The 23,599-nt window shown below is 41.4% G+C and overlaps 1 protein-coding gene across 1 annotated transcript in view; it reads right to left on the minus strand.

Moving 5' to 3' along the window:
* LOC139479424 (uncharacterized) overlaps positions 1 to 21,723 on the minus strand; it is a 62,340-nt gene extending 40,617 nt beyond the window's left edge. The window contains 7 exon segments of the mRNA XM_071262277.1: positions 6,183 to 8,936; positions 10,008 to 10,159; positions 12,102 to 12,675; positions 13,769 to 13,920; positions 14,281 to 15,463; positions 15,926 to 16,077; positions 21,495 to 21,723. Of these exon segments, the coding sequence (XP_071118378.1) occupies positions 6,183 to 8,936; positions 10,008 to 10,159; positions 12,102 to 12,675; positions 13,769 to 13,920; positions 14,281 to 15,463; positions 15,926 to 16,077; positions 21,495 to 21,624 (5,097 nt within the window). The 5' untranslated portion in view covers positions 21,625 to 21,723.
* Positions 21,724 to 23,599: the final 1,876 nt, after the last annotated feature.

Here is a 23,599-nt window from a genome sequence, read left to right on the forward strand (position 1 = left end):
CTGTGTTTGAGTGGGGTATTCATGTTAAACTGAATCATGCACGTGGCTAAAGTCTGTCTTACAGACCCTGATACAAATATATATCAAATACAGCCCATGCAAGTCTATAATGTTTGGCAAGTCTAGATCACTGCAGTATCATGAAAATGAAGAGAGTCACTGGGCTCCTTTTTATTATATTTTTATTAAGATAACTGAACAACTGTTTTTTTATGTAAGATGTGTTCATTTCAGAGACTAGATGTTAGTCTAACGTGGCCATATCAGAGCTTAATCTTAAACGCGACGTTAAACCCCACTCCACCTCACGACATCTCCTTTGTGCCAATAAAGCCTCCAGCCTTTTTAGTTTTGACGAGGAGTGACTTTAGGTACACTGAATCAATCAGTTCCAACGGATATACTAGCTTATGTAATGAACCACAACAGCACATGGTCTCTGCTTCTGCTTCATACAATTGCGTATAGGATGTTCTCGTATCAATACTTGGGTTGTACAATAGACATTATTGGTTGTTTGTGGATAACAGCTTCTAATTTTAAGGCTAAACATGCATGTAAATTTCGGGTAAGAACATCCAATCCCCGGAATCCAATGCCAGTCCTAAGAGTCACAAGATGAAGGGGTTCGGTGACGAGGCTGTGTGTCATCGTACTCCCTGGAGTAGACAGTAGCGCCCTTTACAGTAACTTTTGTGTGGTCCCAGCGCGATTGCTTACAAACATCTGTGTAATTGCTGAAACATTGCTGACTGCGGCCTAAACAATATACACTCAGGTTAAGGCGTTGTTGCAACTGGATTAAGGATCTGTAAGTATCAAGAAAGTAGAAAAAAAATCTCAATTAAAAGAGGGTTTTTTCATTGCCGTCTGAAAACTTTGTTTGTTTGTTTGTTCGTTGTTTAACGCCGCACACAGCAATATTCCAGATATATGACGGCGGTCTGTAAATAATCAAGTCTAGACCAGACAATCCAGTGATTGATATCATGATCATCGATCCACGCAACTGGGACACGATGACATGCATCAATAAAATCAGCAAGCCTGACCACCCGATCCCGTTAGTCGCCTCATACGACAAGCATAGTCGCCTTTTACGGCAAGCATGGGTTGCTGGAGACCTATTCAACCCCGGATCTTTACGGGAAAACGTTAGCAATAAATTATATCACAAATTGTTTTCATGCCTGTCCCGACTCTCCATGACCCATAAGACGTGCACATAGAAAATGAGGTTTCTTTCCATTCCTAATATGTTTTCACAAGAGAAAAAAAATACATAGTTTTTTGTGCGTTTTTTCCACCACCAACTGCAGATTTTGAGAAATAAAATCTGTAAACTAACTAATTAAAAGAGACCTAATCAACAAAACCTACTAGTCTATGGACATACTCACTCCTGCAAAACAGTAATAACATTTGCGATGTGTAATATGCAATGGTTTGACACTGAAGGTCTAAGTTCTACGTATCTTTCGCTACTTTTGACTTGAACCAACAATGGAATCTGATCTTCAAAATGGGATAGAGACCTATGGCATTTAAAAATTCACAAACATAAAACAACTCCATGAGGATTGAGGTACTATAAATAATCCAGAGTTCTTAACAAACACGAATAATAGGAATGTTAATTATTCAAATCCACACACGTGCGTTTGTTTACAGTGAGTTAACGTATCAGTTAACAATTGTCATCCAATTGCACGTGCCCACTGAGTATTTTTATGACGATCTATTTGGCTTTCCACACTTTATTCATTTTAATATCAGTTTTGATATGCACTAAGAGGTGAATTCTATTTTGAAGCAATCGAAATAGACACAAGTTTCAAAACAACAATAGATATTCATGTAGTTTTTACTTCAGGTATTTTATCGAAAACAATAAATTGTCCCTAAAAAATCTTTAAAAAATAATTATACTTCAGACTTTTCAAAAAAGAAATCGTTTGCCTCAAAAATTACATTGCTGCAAATCAGGCTTAAACTTTTATACCTAAAAAAACATCTGGTTTTGCACCTGAAGCTGAAAAATATTTAATTTCGATACACAATTCCAGGTCCCTACAACAATATCAAATGGGCGGTCACTGGTACAAGCCATGCTACAACATTGTTGCTTAATTGATGCTTAAAGAAGAAGTTTGAAAGAGTAGCATTAAAGCTCACGGTTTGCTGACAGACAATTCTTGCTTTTCTGGTTATGGAAATCCTTTATGTCGATTTCGTTACACGATTTTGATTGGACTTTACATAGACTCGTTAGTCCAGCCCATAACTCCACAATTCCAGCCTAGTTCGGCAAGTGTGGAAACTGGACTTCTAGAGTCAGTTAACTAACTCTCTTGCCTCGGGAAGATGCTTAACCGGTAAACACAGGTCAGTTCCGTGGCTCGTATATCTCATATGACTCCCTGTTAAAGATGGTTTACAGTGCGAGCAGAATACAAAAAAGCATTGCATGTTCAAATTCTAATATTTAATAGCAACAAAAAGGCAGACTGTACATTTTTATTACATAAATAATACTTTCACCACAAGAGAAGTTCAACAACCTAACTACATAATTAATCATTATTTGGTAAGGACTTCAAGGGTTGGTTTTCGACACATATGAAATATTATGCAAAGAATGAAATGAAGGCAGATATGTTAACAAATCTGTCGTTTACAACAGTTCATGGACGTAATGCTGTACCAGAAAATAACATGCGAATACAGGTTACTTCATAACAAGAGCAATACACACTCAACCAGTGGAGAAAAAACGATTTTGGTGACACGCGCTTGATGTATCACGTGGTCTCTTGGAGGTCATGGTTGAGTGGCTATTCTCCCCGAAAACGGGTTTGAATAATTGGTGAGTTTGCCTGCCGAGCAAATTTCAGGGTCCCTGTTCACAAAGCAATCGTAGCGTTACGACCACCGTAGCTCAGACTGTTCAACAAAGATTTACGACAGTCGGAGGCCTAAGGTCGCTTTGTGATCGGAACCTAGTCTCTTGAAGAAAGTGACGGCGAAACTACAACACATTACAATGATTTCGTTAACGTCGATTCTAATGTGTGTAATTAAAGTTATTTTACAAAGACAGAATTACTTGATTTTCTTTGTAACAATATTAAATGCCAAAAATATATTGTTCTTAAATTGTTAAATTCCCTTCTGAATTTGAAAGCTTTGTTCCGTCATTTATGTGCGTGAATATATCAAAATGAACGCTGCTGGATCTTGATGAGGAACTTCCGGTAAATCCCGGAGTGATCGGAAGAACGACAACAGACTTGAAACCGGAGCTAAGTAATACATTTAGTCTTCTCGAACACGTAGTGTGATCACTGAATTTTAGTGATCCATTCATAAAATCTTCACCGCTATTTTGCCTTACGCACAATGGAATCAGTTTCGGGGGATGATCGAGACTGGCGTTAGCGTGTCACTGGTTATTCTCTGGCGTTCACGTTGTATATTTACATTTCACGCAATCGCACATGAAAATGACTCACGTGATTTAGCCAAATATAGTTGTATTGGAAGTTCATGCTTTTTTATAAGAACTTTTATCAGAATGTAATGGTTATCTAAAAGAATTGTCGAAAACCATTTCAGTAAAAAGACTCCATAAAGTCGATATACTACAATAACATATTTTAGAATGATGTAATTTGATGGTCCCCGTACAAGCAGAAGCTGCTTAGTATCGACACTCAATCTATTTTTATAGTCCCAAGGACTTCGAATGTACGTGATTATGCTGTATGTACATTATGACAAAGCTGACAATCTGATTGCAGCAATCAAATTAACTCAAACGTTGTGGAACGCCCTTAATATTTATCACGTTGACAGTTAGACATTTGAACGACTTGTATAAGTTTAGAGCTGACGTTACAAAAACACAAACACAAGCCACTTAAGCCTCAGTCACACAGACAATGCGACCGCGATGCAACCTCCTGGCGACCAAAATATTTGGCAATCGCAATGAGGTTTCAGGGGTCTCTGAAAGGTTTCACTGAGGTCGATACAAGGTTTCAGAGCTGTCGCAAAACTCATTGGGTCGCAACCAGTCTTTTGAACATGCACAAAAGAATGGCCGCGACCGATTTGGTCGCTCGGAGGTTTCATTGGTCTCCTAGAGGTCCCCAAGTGGTGTCATTTTAATCGCAGATTGGTTTCCACTGTGCGGTGATCGGTTTCGTCTACACAAGGGTGTTGACTCTTTGCAACCTAGTGGCGACCTGTCGGTGACTGATCAATGATGAGGCAGTGGTCGACCGGCGCGGCATCGGTGACAACTTGCAAAGAAATGATTTGATTCAGAAAATCACCCTTTTTATATACATTATGTTTAGATCAGTGATCGATGGATAACTAGTTACCGAACCGTCCACGTTCAGTTACAACAAGTCACCGAAGATTCGCTTACTAGTCACCGATCGGTCTCAACCAGTTGCAAACATTTAGCCGTATCTGCGGTGAACAGTTGCCGATCAATCACTGACAAGTTGCAAAACCTATCGCTGATTGATCGGCGATCATACCCTAATTTCAAATATGGGCAGAAGTAGTTGCACCGGTCTCAGTGATCGCCAGTCGGTCGCAAAGGAAATCAGTCGCAAAGAGGTTGCCTCGTGGTCACATTGTCTGTGTGACTGCAGCTTTGGCAAACACGTGGTGGCCCAGTATACACATATGTCTGTAGTCTCTACAGTAGCAGTGTTGTTTCACCACTCGATTTACAGAGGAACACATGGTCCTCGATGTACTGAGCGACGTCGGGACGAGCGACGAGCGGTTCGTCGACAACCTACTATTTCCTATTATGAACAATGTAACCTATCTGATATACCATGCCAGGCAAATGGTAAGTTTGATGGAAAAGTTAATAAAGTTCTGACGCACATGGATTGAACTCCTGACATACAAACAATACATTTGCACTTGCATTTAGGATGTTTACCTGACTCGGAATCATGTTTACTGGACGCAATCGTCTTGGTCACATCTCTACATGTTTATCAGGAATAAACATGCTTTATTTGAATGAGCTTACGAATTCCCGACGTCTGATTTGGTATTTACAAACAAGCAAACTGTTCAGAAGTCATCCTGGTCTTGACACAATAAAGGTAGTCATCGAGCGCTCATTCCAAGTGCGGCTCATTCTAAAACGAGGCTTTCATAATCGTGCCTTTTTAGTACTTCTGGATGTCTGTACACATGTCTTAACTGTCTTGTGCAGATAGAGAACTTCACTGTGACGTATTTAAGTCACGTGATACTTAAGGTCTTCAAGCCTTTGGGTATCGGTTGATGGAGTATTCCGCACACATTGTTCTTCTGCCATGTCAACGTATCAACCAAATGTCTTCCTTTGATATATAAATAAAACTACATGTATTTCACAACCTTCACCTTTCTTAGCTAACTCTGTCACCAAAGGCACGGACTCACTTCTCCCCTCCATGCCCCTTTTTAGAACCCTTGACGTTATATTTTCTGTACTTTTGCTTTTACTTCTTCTGTCACGACAGTTTCATCTGCTTCCGAGATTACCACACGTTTCTCTTCTCTTCAACAACGGTTGCTTGCCCAGTATTCCCATCTCCAGTTTTCTCTGTCTCCTCTTGTTCCATCCCATATCCGCCTCCTTTTTCCTCCATAACGACTTGTTCGCCTTCTGTGACTGACGTTATGTCTTCATCAAAATCAGCTGATTCTACACTATCACCCATCTTTTCCTGTTGGACAGTTACTTGTACCTCATCGTCTCCCCTGATATTACCTACATTCTTTGCATCACCATCTTCGTCCACCGCAGTGGGCTCCACATCTTCCGCCTTCTCCACCTCCTCTGGGTCCATTTCACCTCTTTCATCTCTTTCCATCACGTTCTTATCTTCTGTTACGTGGACCTCTTCCTCTGTCTTCACATCTTCTTCATCACCAGTATTACCAACGCATTCTTCTTCAAATAATGTTTTTGCTTCTGGCATTGGTTTCTCTGTGTTCACTTCACTCAAAGTATCATGAGCCGCGGTCTCGCGAGCAGGATCCTTCGTCTCTCCTTCACCATGTCTTTCAATCACATTGTATTCTGGAACCGATGTGACATTTTCTCCATTCTTCACTTCTTTTCCTGCATTGTTTAATTTCTTTACATCTTGACCAACATCAACATCTTCTTCCACCATGCCGTCCACTTCACTCTTCACTTTCTCGGGATCCTCTTTTGTATCTTCCCCAACTTTTTCTGCTCCTGCCAATGCTTCAACATCTACAACACTGTTTCCCTCCACCAACGGTACCTCTTCCCTTGTCTTCACTTCCTTTCCTGTCTCATTACCTTCGTTATCCACTCGCTCCTTAACCCTCCTTCCTCCTTCGCAACCTCCCTCCACGTCTTCAGGTACTGACGTGGTATGTTCTGTTGTCTTCACTTCATTTCCTGTATCATTACCTTCTTTTGCCACTCGCTCCCTAACCTTGCCCCCTCCTTCGCAATCCCTCTCTGTGCCTTCTGGAGATGGTATTTTTTCCTCAGTCTTAACTTCATGTCCTGTGCCCATCCTCTCCGAATCTTCCCTTTCACTGTGTTCACCTTTCCCAAATGATTCTTCTAGTAGTACCTGCGTGACATTGGCTCTCTCACCTACACCCTCATGTTGATCCACTGTTATCCTTCCATCTACCTCTCTTCTGTCACTCACTTCTTCTAGTATTTCAACTTCTATCCTGTTGTCTTCTCCAGTCTTAGCTACCTCCATTGCAGTCTTCCCTCCTACATCCAGATGTTCCTCTTTTGTCATACCGCCATTTACCGCATCTTTATTTTCATCCTCATTCATATTACTTTCCAGCAAAGTTGCATCTTCAGCACCATTCTCCACTTCCATTCCCTCCGCTTCGTTTTTCTCAGTCCTCTCACCCACCTCCTCGTTCTTCTCTTTAGTCGATGATTCGTGTCCTACTAATGGCATGACCTCTTCTCCCTTCTTCGGTTCCTCTGCAATCCTCTTCTCCACCTTTTGTTGTTCCACCATGTTTCTCTCAGCAAGACGTTCTTCCTCTCTACCATCATCTTCTCCTTCCAAGGGGACAGAACCATTATATCCTCCCTCTCCTTCCTCCGCACACGCTTGATCTCTATTCTGTCCTTTACCAACGCATTCTTCTTCAAATAATGTTTTTGCTTCTGGCATTGGTTTCTCTGTGTTCACTTCACTCAAAGTATCATGAGCCGCGGTCTCGCGAGCAGGATCCTTCGTCTCTCCTTCACCATGTCTTTCAATCACATTGTATTCTGGAACCGATGTGACATTTTCTCCATTCTTCACTTCTTTTCCTGCATTGTTTAATTTCTTTACATCTTGACCAACATCAACATCTTCTTCCACCATGCCGTCCACTTCACTCTTCACTTTCTCGGGATCCTCTTTTGTATCTTCCCCAACTTTTTCTGCTCCTGCCAATGCTTCAACATCTACAACACTGTTTCCCTCCACCAACGGTACCTCTTCCCTTGTCTTCACTTCCTTTCCTGTCTCATTACCTTCGATATCCAATCGCTCCTTAACACTCCTTCCTCCTTCGCAACCTCCCTCCACGTCTTCAGGTACTGACGTGGTATGTTCTGTTGTCTTCACTTCATTTCCTGTATCATTACCTTCTTTTGCCACTCGCTCCCTAACCTTGCCCCCTCCTTCGCAATCCCTCTCTGTGCCTTCTGGAGATGGTACTTTTTCCTCAGTCTTAACTTCATGTCCTGTGCCCATCCTCTCCGAATCTTCCCTTTCACTGTGTTCACCTTTCCCAAATGATTCTTCTTGTAGTACCTGCGTGACATTGGCTCTCTCACCTACACCCTCATGTTGATCCACTGTTATCCTTCCATCTACCTCTCTTCTGTCACACACTTCTTCTAGTATTTCAACTTCTATCCTGTTGTCTTCTCCAGTCTTAGCTACCTCCATTGCAGTCTTCCCTCCTACATCCAGATGTTCCTCTTTTGTCATACCGCCATTTACCGCATCTTTATTTTCATCCTCATTCATATTACTTTCCAGCAAAGTTGCATCTTCAGCACCATTCTCCACTTCCATTCCCTCCGCTTCGTTTTTCTCAGTCCTCTCACCCACCTCCTCGTTCTTCTCTTTAGTCGATGATTCGTGTCCTACTAATGGCATGACATCTTCTCCCTTCTTCGGTTCCTCTGCGATCCTCTTCTCCACCTTCTGTTGTTCCACCATGTTACTCTCAGCAAGACGTTCTTCCTCTCTACCATCATCTTCTCCTTCCAAGAGGACAGAACCATTATTTCCTCCCTCTCCCACACTGTTTCTTGCTCTCTGATCACGTTCCATCATGTCCTTGTCACCAGCTGATGTGCTATTCTCTCTCAGCTCGCTTCCTCCCACTGTGACCTCTTCCTCCTCACTATCCCAATTCTCCCTCACATCCTGTTCTCCATGTGATTTGCTTTCATCCACCTCAACATCCCTGTCAGTTCTTCGTATTTCCACATTGACTACTGTATTTTCGTCTTTCACTGTCTTTACATCTTGCTGGATTTCCCCATCTTCTCCACACACTGCAGCTTCCTTCATAGTCTTGCCTTCGTCTTCCATCAGAATCGTCTTCCCTTCCTGTTCCCCTTCACCTTCTGTCGTGCCCTGAAGCATCACGTGTTCCACATCCAATTCCTTATGCCCCTTCTCCACCTCCATAAGTCTGTCCCTGACAGTGGTCAAAACGTAACCAAGTTTGTTCTGCCCTCTCCAGTTATTTGTGTCCCAAGCATCGGGGTTATTATTTGCATATCCGAACCCGAATCCAATACTCCAGAACATGTCCTTATGATTGCACTCGGCTAACAGTTTTGGGGATGTGGCAAACAGTTGCTGCTTTAAGTCTGAATTCTGAGAGAACTGGAGAAACAACAAGAAAACACACAATAATTATATGGCGAAGCTCAAAGGAGAATGAGTTCTGTTGGGTTGATGTGATGGATTTAATTAAATAATGGGTCTATTTCAAAGATCGTGGAATAGCAATCATGATTTTATCAATCTCATAAATATCAGATCTTAGTTCTGGCTGTTAAAGCAGTTTTCTGCTGTTTCAAACTCGGAACTTTCAATTCAGACTACACTTTGAAAATATATTTTGACAAAGTTCTCAATTCAAAATTTAAAAAAAAAAATACCACAAAATTATAAAAGAACATTCTGGAATGTCTTATGATTGTGTGGTAGTTCTTCCTAGGCCTTTGCAAAATCTATTCCGTTAAAATGTTTATTGAAGAGGGAGATAATTTGACGACCCGTAACTCATCCTCTGTATCTCCAGGGCTAGCATTTTGGTAAACCTGCACTAACCCCTGGGTCCATTCCCGGGGATTCGTGTGATCGCAAATTACCCGCCCTTGATTTTCATTTTACCGACCAATCAAACGTCGACATGAGGGAAAGGGAAAGGGTAAGGGGGATCACTCGTATTATCTAGAAACCAAAGCCACCGCCAGTTTTAATGGACATGAAGACATCCTTTCCATCAAAATGATTTTTAGGGCTTTCTTTTTCGTCTCAGTTAGTTTTTTCAACGTTGAATTTCCTGCAAACTCGATCATAATATATGGGACTGGCCAACCAAACATTGAGGCCGGTTTATAACTCTAGGATCGAATGGAAATCAAGGTAATCCGAAATAGCGAGAACCATGGGATTAGTGTAGGTTTACTGAAATGCTACCCCTGGAGAAATAGAGAATGCCCGTAACTGTCCGTCGGAATAACCCCTGTTATCCTTTTTGAGGGAGCATCATAGAAAACACATTATAGCTGTCATTTTCCTGATCTGGAAAGCAACGCCCTGATTGGTCGGATGAAATGTCGTTCTGACGTAACCCATAATGGGATGACGTTCGAGCTTTGTTCAGCAGTTCGGAGATCTAAGATCTGATTCTAATGAGATAGTGGCTATCTCAATTGTTTCTCTAACCTTTTCCATGATGGCGCGTTCAACAAATTGTACGCGTTTCCGTTCCCATACATCCCTTCGGGAATTCCGGATCTTTCGGCTATAGGTCTCAAGCTTCTTGGGGTCACTTGTGGACATGATTTTGTCCTGGCATGTTTGGTCTCCAGTCATAACTGGAAATACGAGCATATTACATGATAAACGTTGCTTGTCAAATGTCGAAGATATTAGTAAGGCGATTTTTCATATTACGCAGTATACAAAACTCGTAACATACCAGACCCTAGGTTATCTTATTAATGAGAAAGTTATAACTAATAAAACAAGGTAATACGTGATTTGGGTCTGATGTTGTCACTTCTGTTCAACTATTGGAAAAGATCAACCATTACATGAACGAATATTGGTAATCATCAAATCATAGCTGATACCTTAACGGGTAGTGCAGCTCACCTGGATATGTAGTCAACAGTTTCAAATGTCAAGAAAGACAGACGCTTAAAATAGTTGCTGTCAGCATTGACATTCACATATTTTCTGTATAATTACCGAGGACTAAACACACTAAAACTAATAAATTGAACAAAATAATAATGTCATCATAAAGAGAGAAACATGCCACGTTCAGCTCCACAATGTTCAGAGGAAAAGAACTTTTCAGAGCCAACGTGTCTTTGGGAGGATATAAAAGCAACGTCAAAACAAAGTCAAAATTTAATAAAAAAACGGAATAGATATGTTGAGACACGCTATTCACTTCATTCCATTTTGAACAAAAGAGACTGAATAATGGACATAATTAGCTTTTTAAACATGGCTGGTGAGATGGCAAAACAGGACAAAAATCGGAAACGTATGGTCAAAGTGCAAAGATGAAATCAAGGTCAAAATTTAAAATAACGTGAAAAAAACGGAACATACGTGTTGAACCTCACTACTATATGTATTTAATTTAATTACAATTTTAACAGAATGGCTGAGTAATGGCCATAATAAAGTTCACCCTTCAGTGTGGACAAACTGCAATGGTCACACTAATGTCCAAATTTATAATTTTGTAAAACACGGAACACATATGTTAAGCAACACCACTAAGTACACATGTACCAAATTTCATTACCTTCGGAAAGTAATCGGCTGAGTTATGGCTATAATAGGTTTTTCAATAGGATTTCCGTGGCACAGACTCGTGTGTCATCATTGGTGAAAACAAGCATGTGAAGTTTCAGCTTTGTTGGTCCAGGTTTTTTTCTGTAGTAATGATGTTAATAGTGCAAGGAAATGTATTTTTGAGAATTTGGGAGCATGGTAAAAATGCAAATGTCAAAATTTCAAATATAATGTAAAAAGGAACACATCTGTTGAGTCCCATTACTATCTACATACATACCAGATTTTATCACAATTTGAACAGAAATGGCTGAGTAATGATGATAAGAAATTTCAGCTTTTGAGTGCAGTCGAAGTGCAAAGTTCAAATCAAGGTCAAACTTTAAAATATTCCAAAAAAGACCAGGAACTTCTATGTTGAGTCCACTACTAACAACACACCGTGGTGGCCATATTGAAAATTAGAATCGAATCACTGAAACAAATCGGAGTGTCATTACTGGCTTGAACAATCATGTACAGTGGTTTAGTTGCATTGTTTCAGTGGTTTTGGAGGATAAGATGTTAACGACGCACGACACATGATGCACGACGGCTGCCCGTACACTTTCCAGAACATATGCTCACTTAAGGTTCAGTCAAGTTAGCTAATAATCAAATCTGTTAACTTAATAAACCACACTTCTGACACATCACGATAGCTTAAATATTTAGCAGAATTTACGTTTCTGTTTCCCCAAGAGCTGTCATGATGACTACAGTCTGTAATTTGAATGTATAAAATTGTACACCTCACTTATTACACATCTTATAAACCTTCTCAGAAAACTTCAAATCGATTTGTCAAATGCAGAAAAGAAGTATCTAGCATGAAACCTTTCGTTATATTTTTGTAAAAGACAAGTCAAACACACCCAAGAGGTCCTTTTACATCATACAGAGCAACGAAGAACTGATCCGTCACTGTAATATCTCTACAGCCCTGGGTAACGTTCATCTACTCACCGGCAAACTGGTACAGTGTGAACTGTTCAGCACTGTTGAAGGCTTGACCATCGAACGTTAAACTGGCAGGATAACATTGGCTAAAAGGAGACTTGATGCCACAGAAAAATTCAAAATTTTCTTTCCCGGACACATGTTTGTAAGATTCACGTCTTGTCTGGGAAGTCAGGCTACCGTCCTTCATCAGGATCATCCTATCATCTCGCGCCCCCAAAACGTCGCGTCTGGTTTTAGGAGTCCTGTCATCGTGACTTCCTCTGTAAGGATCCGATGGTTCCGGTTCCCATTTTCGTTTTTCCCTCTTTTCCCTTGCCTCCTCTTCCTCCCACCTCTTGTCGTCCTTCCACTTCTCCCATTCCTCCCAGTGTGTGTCCTCCACCTCCATCAGTCTGTCTCTCACTCGGGTAATTATATAGCCCAGTTGGTTTTTGCCCCGCCATGTTTCCTTGTCCCAGGCTAAGGGGTCTTTTTGGCCACGCCCTATTCCCCACAAACGGTCTGATGGACTTGCCTCCACCAACAGCCTAGGATGCGTGGCGACCAGGTGTTCCAGCAAATGTGGATTCTGGGAGAACTGTTATGAAATGGAACCTATTTTTTTAACAAATGGCTATTTAATGCACAGTTGAATTGTAAGCGTGTGCTTAACATTTTTCAAGGTATATTCTACATCACCGGAGAACATGTAATTGGTTGCATGAAAATGAGTCTATAACACAATAGTCTGTAAGATTATTTCGTTATAGTTATGAAAGCAACAGTGATCAGTGACAACATTATATATTCATATATTCTTCATTAACCTTAACATTATCACGATGAACGTCTACGAATGTGAAGTGTATGTGTGTCGGTTCTAAACGCGTAAAATCCGAGCTATGTGAAGTCGGGCTGTGAATAATCGAATCATAACCAGACAAGGGGAGCACGGGTGGCCCAGTCGTCTAAGGCGCCGCGATTCGCTGTGCAGAGTTACGTCCCCTGGACACGCCAGAAACCTATGGTTGTGGGTTCGAATCCCGGTTCACCCCGATTATGTTTCTAGGTTTGTCAGCACCATACCCGTGCTCGTGGGTTTCACCAAAGTGGTAAACGTCTAAGACCTGCATCACTTCAGGCTTTCCTCCCACATTAAGCTGACACGCAGTGATATAACTGGAATAATGTTAAAAGCGGCGTTAACCCCAACTCACTCACTGATTCATAACCAGACAATCCAGTGATTCATATTAAAAACAACGTACGTTGACACGCCACACGATCCATTTAGTCGCTTCTTACAGCCACTTCACTATATCAATTCCAACCGGTATAATTGCCTATGAGTTCTCAATTTAGTCGCCTCTTACGAACGGGGTGCTGGGAACACAAGGTACACTGGTTCCCTATGGATCATGAATGGATACACAAACGATATCAAATGTATAAGATATAAACGTTTCCAGCTATAATATCTAACAGGCGTGAAGCCATTATCTAAACCCCTCTTGAACGTTGAGAAAACTGTCGACGTAAAGAGGCACGGTACTTTTTATCCAAAGATTATCGGGGGAATGTAGTGGATCAGGGCAGTGCATACTACACCATGCTTGTTCTATTCCTAAACCACCAGTTGCGGTACTTTACGCCTTCAGAAGTCCGTTGTACAAACATAAAACAAGGCAAACCTTGGCCTCCGTGGCACGGTCAACGACTTCTATGAAGTGCTTCTTCCAAACTTCAAATTTGAATTCTGGGATCTGCCGACCGTATCGCTTCTGTTGCACAGGGTTTGATGTCTCCATGATCTTCCGTTCCATTTCTTTATTTCCAAATATAACTGGGGGGGGGGAAAGTAAATACAAACATAATACTGACATTTTAGTCCCAAATATGACTGCGAGATACTGCAACACTTGTTTGGGAGTGGAGTGTGAATTCAAGCATGAGAAAGGGATATGGCTAGCATATGTAAACACTTACATGTCACACATACCACAACCCCTATCCCTCCAAAACTGACAACAAAATATATCAATAAAGCAAATTCAACTGATTTCGAATACATCCCATGATTCCATGAGAGATTTTTACTCGTATTGTTTTCTCATGCAAAATAATCCCTAAATATTCCCTAATTAAGAAACTGTACATGTAACTTATGATATGAAAATGTCTCACAAGACTTATCTTGTCTCACCTGTCTTCTGATACATCATGTACTGTTCAGCACAGTTGAATGTTGTTCCGCCTATGGTGAAGGTGGCTGGGTGATGTTGGCTGAATGGCGATTGATTGCCGAAAAAAAGGACGAATTTGTCCTGGTTAGGCATTTCTGTGTAGGATGTTTTAGTGTTTCTTGGACCCATGTTTCTGCTTCCATGTTTGTTCCAGTTGTGATCTGCATGCTGATGTGTCATATTTCGCTTGGGACGAGACGTTGGTTCGGTTTCTTCCCATTGTGGCATCTCTTCGGTAACTTTCTGCCAGTCCGACCTCCTTTCTGACTCTTTGTATTCTCCTCCCTCTGTCACTGGGTTTCCTCTTTTTGTACCCACTACCCCTGAGCGATCTCTCCATGTTTGGTCATCCCTACCGTCGTGGTACTTCTCCCTGTCACCTCCACTTCCCCTGTTACCACCCTGCCTGTTACTATACTGGGTCGCTTGGCCGTCTACCCTATGGCTCTTCCTTTTCCCACCCCGTCCATACCTACTCTGGGACGTGTGTTCTTCTCCTTGGTATTTCGCGTCCCAACCCTGCTCTTTGTATGCCCGCCCCGCTTGCTGCTCTACCCCATGGCTGTACCCCCCTCCACCCTGTCTCATGCTATCGCAGCTCGCCTGTCTCCCATCCCCGATGCTATTCTCTCCACTACGCTGTCTCTTGCTATCCCAGCTCGCCCGTTCCCCGACCCCGAGGCTGTTCCTTCCTCCATCATGTCTCATGCTATCCCGACCCGTGTGTCTCTCTACAACATGGCTGTTCCCTGTCCCATCCTGTCTCATGCTATCCCAGCTCGCCTGTTCCCCGACCCTTTTCATTCCTCCACCATGTCTCATGCTATCCCGACCCGTGTGTCTCTCTACAACATGGCTGTTCCCTGTCCCATCCTTTCTCATGCTATCCCAGCTCGATTGTACCTCTACCCTTTGATCTTGCCTATCGCCACCCTCCTCCAACCTGTTCTCCATCAGTTTGTCCCTGATTTTAGTAAGAGTATAACCAAGTAGGTTATCTCCTTTCCACTCCTTCATGATCAAATTTTTAGAGTTTTGCTCAGATAGACCAATACTCCAGAACCTGTCTTTAGTAGTGGCATACACCAGTGTTCTTGGGAATGTAGCAAGCAGCTGTTCCTTCAAGTCAGGATTCTGGGTGAACTAACAACAAAAGGTGATAGTTTACACATATGTTTGTGTGGCTGACCAAATTCAACACTCATTCACACAAAATTCATCTCCAATTAACTACAAGTATCTTCAATTACACTCGTGAAGATCCGGATTAGAATAGGTTTTCAGCAACCCATGATTGCCGTAAACGGCGACTATGCTTGTCGTAAGTGGCGACTAACGGGATTAAGAAGGCAGGCTCGCTGACTTGGTTGAGGCTTGGCATCGTATCTCAAATGCGTAGATCGATGCTCATGATGTTAAACATTGGATTGTCTAGTCCAGACTCGATTATTTACTAACCGCCCTCATACAGCTGGAATATTGCTGAGTGTGGCGGTTTAACGGTTAAAAAAAGCATCCTTAATTATCCAGTGTATCAAATCTCCATTCCATCATTCTACTTTATACTATTCAATTATGATAATGATGCGACACTTCAGGGCTCACCTTTTCCTTGAGGGCGAGTTCAGCAGCTTTAATCCTTTCCGTGTTCCAAGTGTTCGCATCAACCATGCGGACATTCTTTCCACAGCGCTCTATTTGCTTCGGATCGGTTGTTGCCATGATATTAAACGTTTGTTCCTTGTCCTTGGATAAATCTGAAAAATAAAGTCACCATTTCAGATTAACAAAATACCTAAAAAGTGCCTCAATTTTAAAAATGTATGACACATCACCACATGTACCAGTACATGTTGTTTCCTAATCTCGGGGGCACGGGTGGCCCAGTCGTCTAAGGCGCCGCGATTCGCTGTGCAGAGTTGCGTCCCTTGGGCATGCCAAAAACCTATGATTGTGGGTTCGAATCCCGGTTCGCCCCGATTATGTTTCTAGGTTTGTCAGCACCATACCCGTGCTCGTGGGTTTCACCAAAGTGGTAAACGTCTGAGACCTGCATCACTTCGGGCTTTCCTCCCACATTAAGCTGACACGCCGCGTGTAACTGGAATACTGTTAAAAGCGGCGTTAAACCCAACTCACTCACTCACTCACTGTTTCCTAATCTCATTAAAATAAAATCTCTCCTTGACCTATCGATCGGAGTAAAAGATGTGATTATAATCAGATTGAACGTTTTTAGAAAGCAACACTGGTTATCTGATACCCTGAGACGTCTGGTGACAAATTTGATAACGATATCTTATATCGAATTAATGAGTGAATGTCACTTTACACCTCAGAAAGTATAATTACGGCTTAATCGCACCAGCCTGTACAAAATCGAGCATGGGCCAAGCAAACGAGTGATTGAAAGTATGATCACTTTTATCTATGTTGTTTCGGCACGAAGACACATTCAGCTGGGTCACACATCCATGGTAGTCACCCGATCCTCATTATTCGGTTGTTATACAACAGAGATTGGGAACTAAGGACCTTTTCCGCCCCGGAATCGCCGTAGAAGTAAGTCTTATTCCCAGTCAACTGTGATATTCAGGTTTACAGACCGATTTCGAAAAGATCAGTCTCGTGGGAATTGCGGGTTGGATAGGTCAGCAATATTCCAGATATATGAGGGCGTCTGCAAATAATCGAGTCAGGACCAGACACATACATGACTGACATCACGAGTATCGATCCAAGCAATTGGGATACTATGACATGACACGCAATCAACCAAGACACCGGTCCTAATCAAACTAATTCTTTCACAGCGAGGGACACCAGATATAGGCTTCGCGTAGTACCCGTTGAGTGAATAGAGTTATACACGGGTCAAGAGTAGACAGGTCAGAGCGAGATGTTAACCAAACTAGGTATAAAACAACAGCCACTGTGATCAACTGAATCCAACGAATCAGACGGCCCGAAACTAAACTAGTCGGGATCAGGTAAACAAGTGGTTGACAGCATCAGCAATTATTCACGTTGATGGGTGCGATGACACGCAGTCAGCCAGGTCACTCATTGTTGCCACCCGATCCACATAAGGGACTCTAATAACAAACATTCTGTAACTGAGGACCTGCCACAGGTCATACCATCCTCCAGTGTATCCTCTCCATTCTCTTCCGATACGAGCAGTGGCAGAAAGGTACTGAGCTTAACTACAAAGGATGTATAGTACACCCTTTAGAGTTTGCATGTGTTAAGTAGAATAGTTACCACACTTACAGGTCGCATTTGAATCACATATACAACCAGGCAGCATTTTTCTGGAGGCATCACATTGACTAGGTATATTCTCTGTTGGTGAAAATGGAAAAAATTGGCTATCGCGCTGTTATAATGTATCTCCTCCAACTGAAAAGACTACCTCCAACATTCATCCATGCGGACATAATGCCAATGTCAGGTGATGATGCTACTTCTTTTGCCACTGTTAAGAATCGGACAGCAGAGTTCAAGAGAGCCTCGAAGATGATCCAAGATCAGAAAGACCTCCATAGTCAACTGCCACAACTAAGGACAATGTTGAAACAATTCATGATATGATTATGGATGATCGAAGACACACCATACGTTACACAGCCAATGCAGTAGGCATCTCACATAAAAGAGATGAAAGCATTCTGAGGTATGAATTGAACGGTTTCAGCACGCTGAGTTCCAAGGCTTCTTGATCCTGATCAGAAACGCTCCAGGTTCATAATCTCTCGTGAGAATTTTCATCGTTCCGAAGCCGTTCCAGCTGATTTTTTGAGCGAGTTGTAATTATGGAGTCTTGGGTTCACCAGCATCTGCCAGAGACTAAACAACAGTCAGCTCAGTGGAAAACATCTAGTATCATCTCCCCGTCGAAGGCAAAATCTGTGTCATCAGCTGGCAGCTTCGGTTTTTGAATATTCAGACCATTAACTGACCAATATAATGCTAATATACTGAGGCATCTACGTGAGAACATCAGGACAAAGCACATATGCACAGGTCTGTTGTCGCCATGACTGCAATGCATGACTATGGCTTTGAACTCATTGAACATCCTCCATATTCACCAGATTTGGCACCGTCTAAGTTCCACTCTTCCAAACCCGAAGAAAGAAATGACTGGCAAGCATTACGCAAATTATGATGACGTCATTTCTGCTGTGGAGGACTGTCTACACCACCAAGAGGAAGCCTTCTAAACCAGCGGATTCCAGGCAATCCAGCATCATTGGCAGAAGTGTGGGGATTTCGGATGGAATTATGTTGAAATGTAATTATCAACCGACTCTATCAACGCAGTCCATTCCAGTTAAGCTTTGAACGTTCAAACACCCCTCCAATTTACCTCTGGATGCATCCATCAGCATTGCTTCCTTTCTGAAGTGTCATCACCAGCCCCAACTCTCTTATCACAAATTAAGCACAATATTTCTCACGCTCATGAGCTTGAAACCGGCCTCCTTCTTTCAAAATGCCTCCGGCGTAGATCTACATTCAAAATCGCAGCTTCGTTGGAAATAGATAATCGACTTAAAAGACCATTATAATTTAACATTTAGCTGGAACGGAGGTTTTCATGAGTACCAATTCATGGGCTGGGCGAAGAAATTAAGGTTGTATTTGAGGCGGCACGCAAAACTCCGAGTCAAATACTGGTAATATCTCCGCTTGTTTCAATCGCAAAGGAACATAATAACGTAACTGGAATTCTATTTTTAGCGTTGGCTTCATTCGAACCGGGCTCAAAGCTTTGTGGCCAACGGACCTAGAATAGTAATCCTAACATCTGAGCTACTGTACACTGGATAACGGGGCTGTTGAGAGAATAACCTACCAGCTACGAGGAATATTACCAATTATCTATCCCAAGTGAATGAACTTTGTAAGTTCCAAGTCTTAGCGTCTCTTCACGAGGGACAGATAATCCGTAATTCTGAGTTGCGAGTAGGTTATTATGTATATTACCCATAGTGTTTTTTTCTGAGAAAAATGAAGACTTTTTTAATTTCTCAAGTGGAGACATCATGCACGTCAGTTACTTTTGTATTCGAACGACATGACATTAAATCGTTTGTGATGTCATGAACAATGGAGTACGTCGTTTTCTTTTTTTCCCCGCGAAAATTGCATTTATATAAAGTCACATTGCAATGGGCATCTTCTCAAACAATACAAAAACAATGGGACAATTAGCACAACTACAACTGGCAGCATGGAGAAAAAATGATAATGCTTAGTGTGAATTACCCTACTCTTATTCAGAAATGTGACGCCTATGGGTAGCAACATGTACAATTCCGCTCATTGAAACTATTTACTGTTAAGATTTCATTCATAAATGAATTTCAATTTATACAGGTTGTAATTGTTTTTAATGTTGTAAGAACACGTTACCCTAAATTAGCACAGTTTTGAATTCATGGATCCATAAAACACGGGAACATAGCTTTTCATTTTCGGAGGGTGTGAGGATGAATTTTCCCCGAAAACATTCTCATCAGATATTTTACTCCGTGGCCTTTCTCTGCGTAAAGACAAACCCTCAACAGCTCGCGTCAGGTAAACCATGAGAGTACTTTGACTACCAAATCTAAATGAACGATGCGTAAGTTCTTGAGCCAATCAGAATCAGTTTCTATATCAGTTTGTCTTCATTTCTTTTCCATCTCGATTCGGAAATTCGATCTCAACAAAAGAAAAGCCACACCCAATCCCCGATAGTATACCCTTTTGCGTCTAGATATCATTGTGCTCAGAAACGACAGTGTGAACACATTTCCACAATAAAATAATTGTGCGGCCTTTATTATTTTACATTCGGAAATGTCCCTTATCGAGATACAGAAATCCTATATACTGCTCAGCCTATGAAAGCTTCGCTCGCTGGTACTGAACATTTATGAGCTGAATGATCAAAACGTTCATCTGACGCCACCTCATGTGGAGGGTTTGTCAGATCTTCACAAAAGGATGCATCCTCTATATCTCTAGAGCTCGCATTCCGGTAAACCAAAACTAACCCCTGGATCCATTCCCATGTGACTCACGATCTCAAATTACCCGCCCTTGATTTTCATGAACATTCTCCCGACAAATCAAACGTCGAGATCATGAATTGGGCAATGGGTAAAGGAGGTGGGCATGAAGGCATCTTTTCTATGAACAATATTTTTCGAGCTTTCTTGTGCGTGTCAGCCAGCTTGTCAATGTTGAATTTCTCGCCGCCAAGAGTAGCGTAGCAAATCGAATTGGCTCAGCGTGAGAGTCCAACTGTTTATCAGCTCATGACATCATACAAAGGTTTATGAATAGATACTTTGGATATCAGAATCAGTATGAAATGCAGTCTGCGATGGACAACTGTTTTTGAATTGTTTCCATGCAACATCGACACCTGTTTTGAGTTCCTGTCTTGTGTGCTCATGTTTAGCTGGATCCATAAACACCTCATAGCTAGTTTTAGGGTTTGAATATAAGGGGACTGGGGTTTTCGTTAGCTTTCCAAAAAGGGTTAATTGCTTGAACATATTTGCCTATCATATCAGATTGACCTAGTGGCTGGTAGCAATAGACGCCAACCAGTGACGAGAGAACCGTACTACAGGGTCCTGATCATTTATTATTGGAGGGGTTCATATATTAGGGCAAATATGTAATTTCTGTTGAGGTTTCTTGGCAAAACAAAACTGAAACACTAAAGCAATTATGAAGGCAGTTAATAAGTATGTTCCTTCGATCATAAAAATGCTAGATTAATGGCATACTTGACCACCCATCCACTGTATTAAAGACATTACGTCTTGCTGGAGACTGCGAACTTTGCGATGATCCCTTAAGGTCGACTGTGTCATTACTTAAACATTATTTAACGGATGTGTAGAAATTAAATATGTCAACCTGATAACGTAATCCAGTGTATTACAAATAACCACAAAGTGTGGTCTACTTGCTTATGTACATTAAAATCAAATATTTTACTGGTTCTTCTTTAAAAATTTAATCTTGTTTCACCGAAATGTCTAATCACAAAGGACATCAGCCAATTTGGTCATGTATATGCATGTTTTTAATTTCACTTACCATTGCTTCGAATACAGACCGCAATATACTGATAAACCATGAACAATGATTCAGCGTTCAATCTTACCTGCCTTCCGATACATTAGATACTGTAGAACACAGTTGAATGTTTTCCCCTGTATGACGAATGGAGCTGCATATTGAAGGCTGAATGGCGAGTCGTGTGAGAATAACTCAAATCTACCTTCGGCGGCCATGTTTGTGTGCAAATGAAAAGAAGGCTAGCTGACAGTACGCTTCTCACTAAGACTCTAAATCCTATTTTCGCTTTCGCATTTTCTCTTATCGAACCAGTTAATGTCACTTTAATCAGTTTTCGCTTCATATCAGTCCTACATTGTAGGGTTACATTTATAAAATTAGTGTTGATATCTCCAAGACATGAATCAATTATTTGTTTCGAAATTTATTACGAAGAAATCTGATCTTGCTTGCGTCTGTATTTCCGAGAAGTTATGACACTTCCGGGTTTGGGGAAAACCCAAAGGGAAGTAACTCTGTTCTCCAAGCTGTTCTGCTTCACCCAGCCTAACAAATAGTTGATTTGTACAAAACAGGGTCGCGTCTTGACTCACGGTCTCCGGACAGTGTGGACACAAGACTCACGGGCAGTGTTCTTTTCAGTATGTCTGTGTTTGTGATCAAATAACCTTTGGGGACAAGATTTATCACAGTTTGTCAAAGAATGAAAGGAATTAATTAATTTGGGCCCATGTTTCAAATACACAATGTGATTAATTTGTTCAAAATGCCAATGGACATGGCATCCATAAAAATTTAACGGACTACAAACAACAAATCGTGCCTCAAAAACTGATGCAATTATTCTCTCAAATAGAAAACTTTTTAAAGAACAATAATGACATGACGTAAACTATAGAAGGAAGGGATATGAAGTATTTGTAATGACACCACTGAACTAGTATGTTGGAGTTTGTCGTTTCATGTTAGTGTCAGCAATATTTCAGCTGTATCACAGTGGAACAACCATGTTGAGTGACTTAGTGAGTTGGGTTTAACGCTGCTTTCAACAGTATTTCAGGTTTTTTATCACAGATTGTCATCTTGATGTGGGAGTAAAGCCTAAAGTGATGCTTTGGGTATGGTATGGTGCTGACAAACCTAGAAACATAATCAGGGCCAACCAATATTGGAACCTATGATAATAGGTTTCTGGCATGCTAAAGGAATGCAACTCTGCACTGTAACTGGGGCACCTTAGACGACTTGACCCTGGGCCCCTCTAACTCGATGAGTCAGTTATGTTTTGTTTAAGACAGAGTAGATGTACACTTTGATTCAAAGTCAAAAGCCAAGGGAAACAACTTGCACTGGTGAAAAAAAGGTTTCACGCCTGCCACCAGGTGGGGCTGAGTCTTGATATTGCCATGTGAACAATACTTGAACCAGTGTGGATTCCTGCCAGTGCCGGCTAAGGTCCTATTGGGTGAGGTGAAATGGGGTTTAACATTGTGCTCAAAGTTATTGCACTCATATAGCTATGTGCATGCACACGTGAATGTGTGTGGCTGCTTGTACTAGTCCAGAATAATACCTGATTTATAATACTAGCCCACTGAGATACCATGTTGCAGTTCAACATGGATACACTGTATACTGACTCCAAATCCCTTTAATCCTGAGCACCAGATGAGTTCTGTGATCGAACTTCCAGCCTTATGCTCTTGAAAAACAGCTTGCAAAACACTTCTTTCCTTCTTTAGTTCACAAACCAGGTGGCAAGGATAACAGTATCCTGTATCTAGTGACGTAAGGGAGGTAACTCTCATAACAGGTGAATCAGATCAATGGTATTGTCAGTTGCAAGTACAGTATTGTTATGTTGTTGTTTTTGTTGTGGTAATGTGAGATTAGAATGAAGTGTGTCTGACATATTAATGGATGCCCATGAATCACCTTGAAGTAGTGAGACTTGTTGTCTATCAACACCATCAACTAGATGCAGACAATTCTGATTCTGAAACTCTAATAAATGGTCACTCACGAAATGGCTTAAAGATAATAATAACAACAACAATAATAATAATTGTCTATCATTTACTTTAATCGGATAAACATTTAAAACAGAAGAGACCTTCCCTCGCCTGTGGGAAGGACTGCCATACAATCTCGGACATCTTTTAGACATTCCAGAGTCTTCCTTTGTCCAGT

The sequence above is a fragment of the Haliotis cracherodii genome, unplaced genomic scaffold (genome assembly GCF_022045235.1).
Source record: "Haliotis cracherodii isolate W230 unplaced genomic scaffold, xgHalCrac1.p SCAF_4, whole genome shotgun sequence".
In the NCBI taxonomy this organism is placed as follows: Eukaryota; Metazoa; Mollusca; class Gastropoda; order Lepetellida; family Haliotidae; genus Haliotis; species Haliotis cracherodii.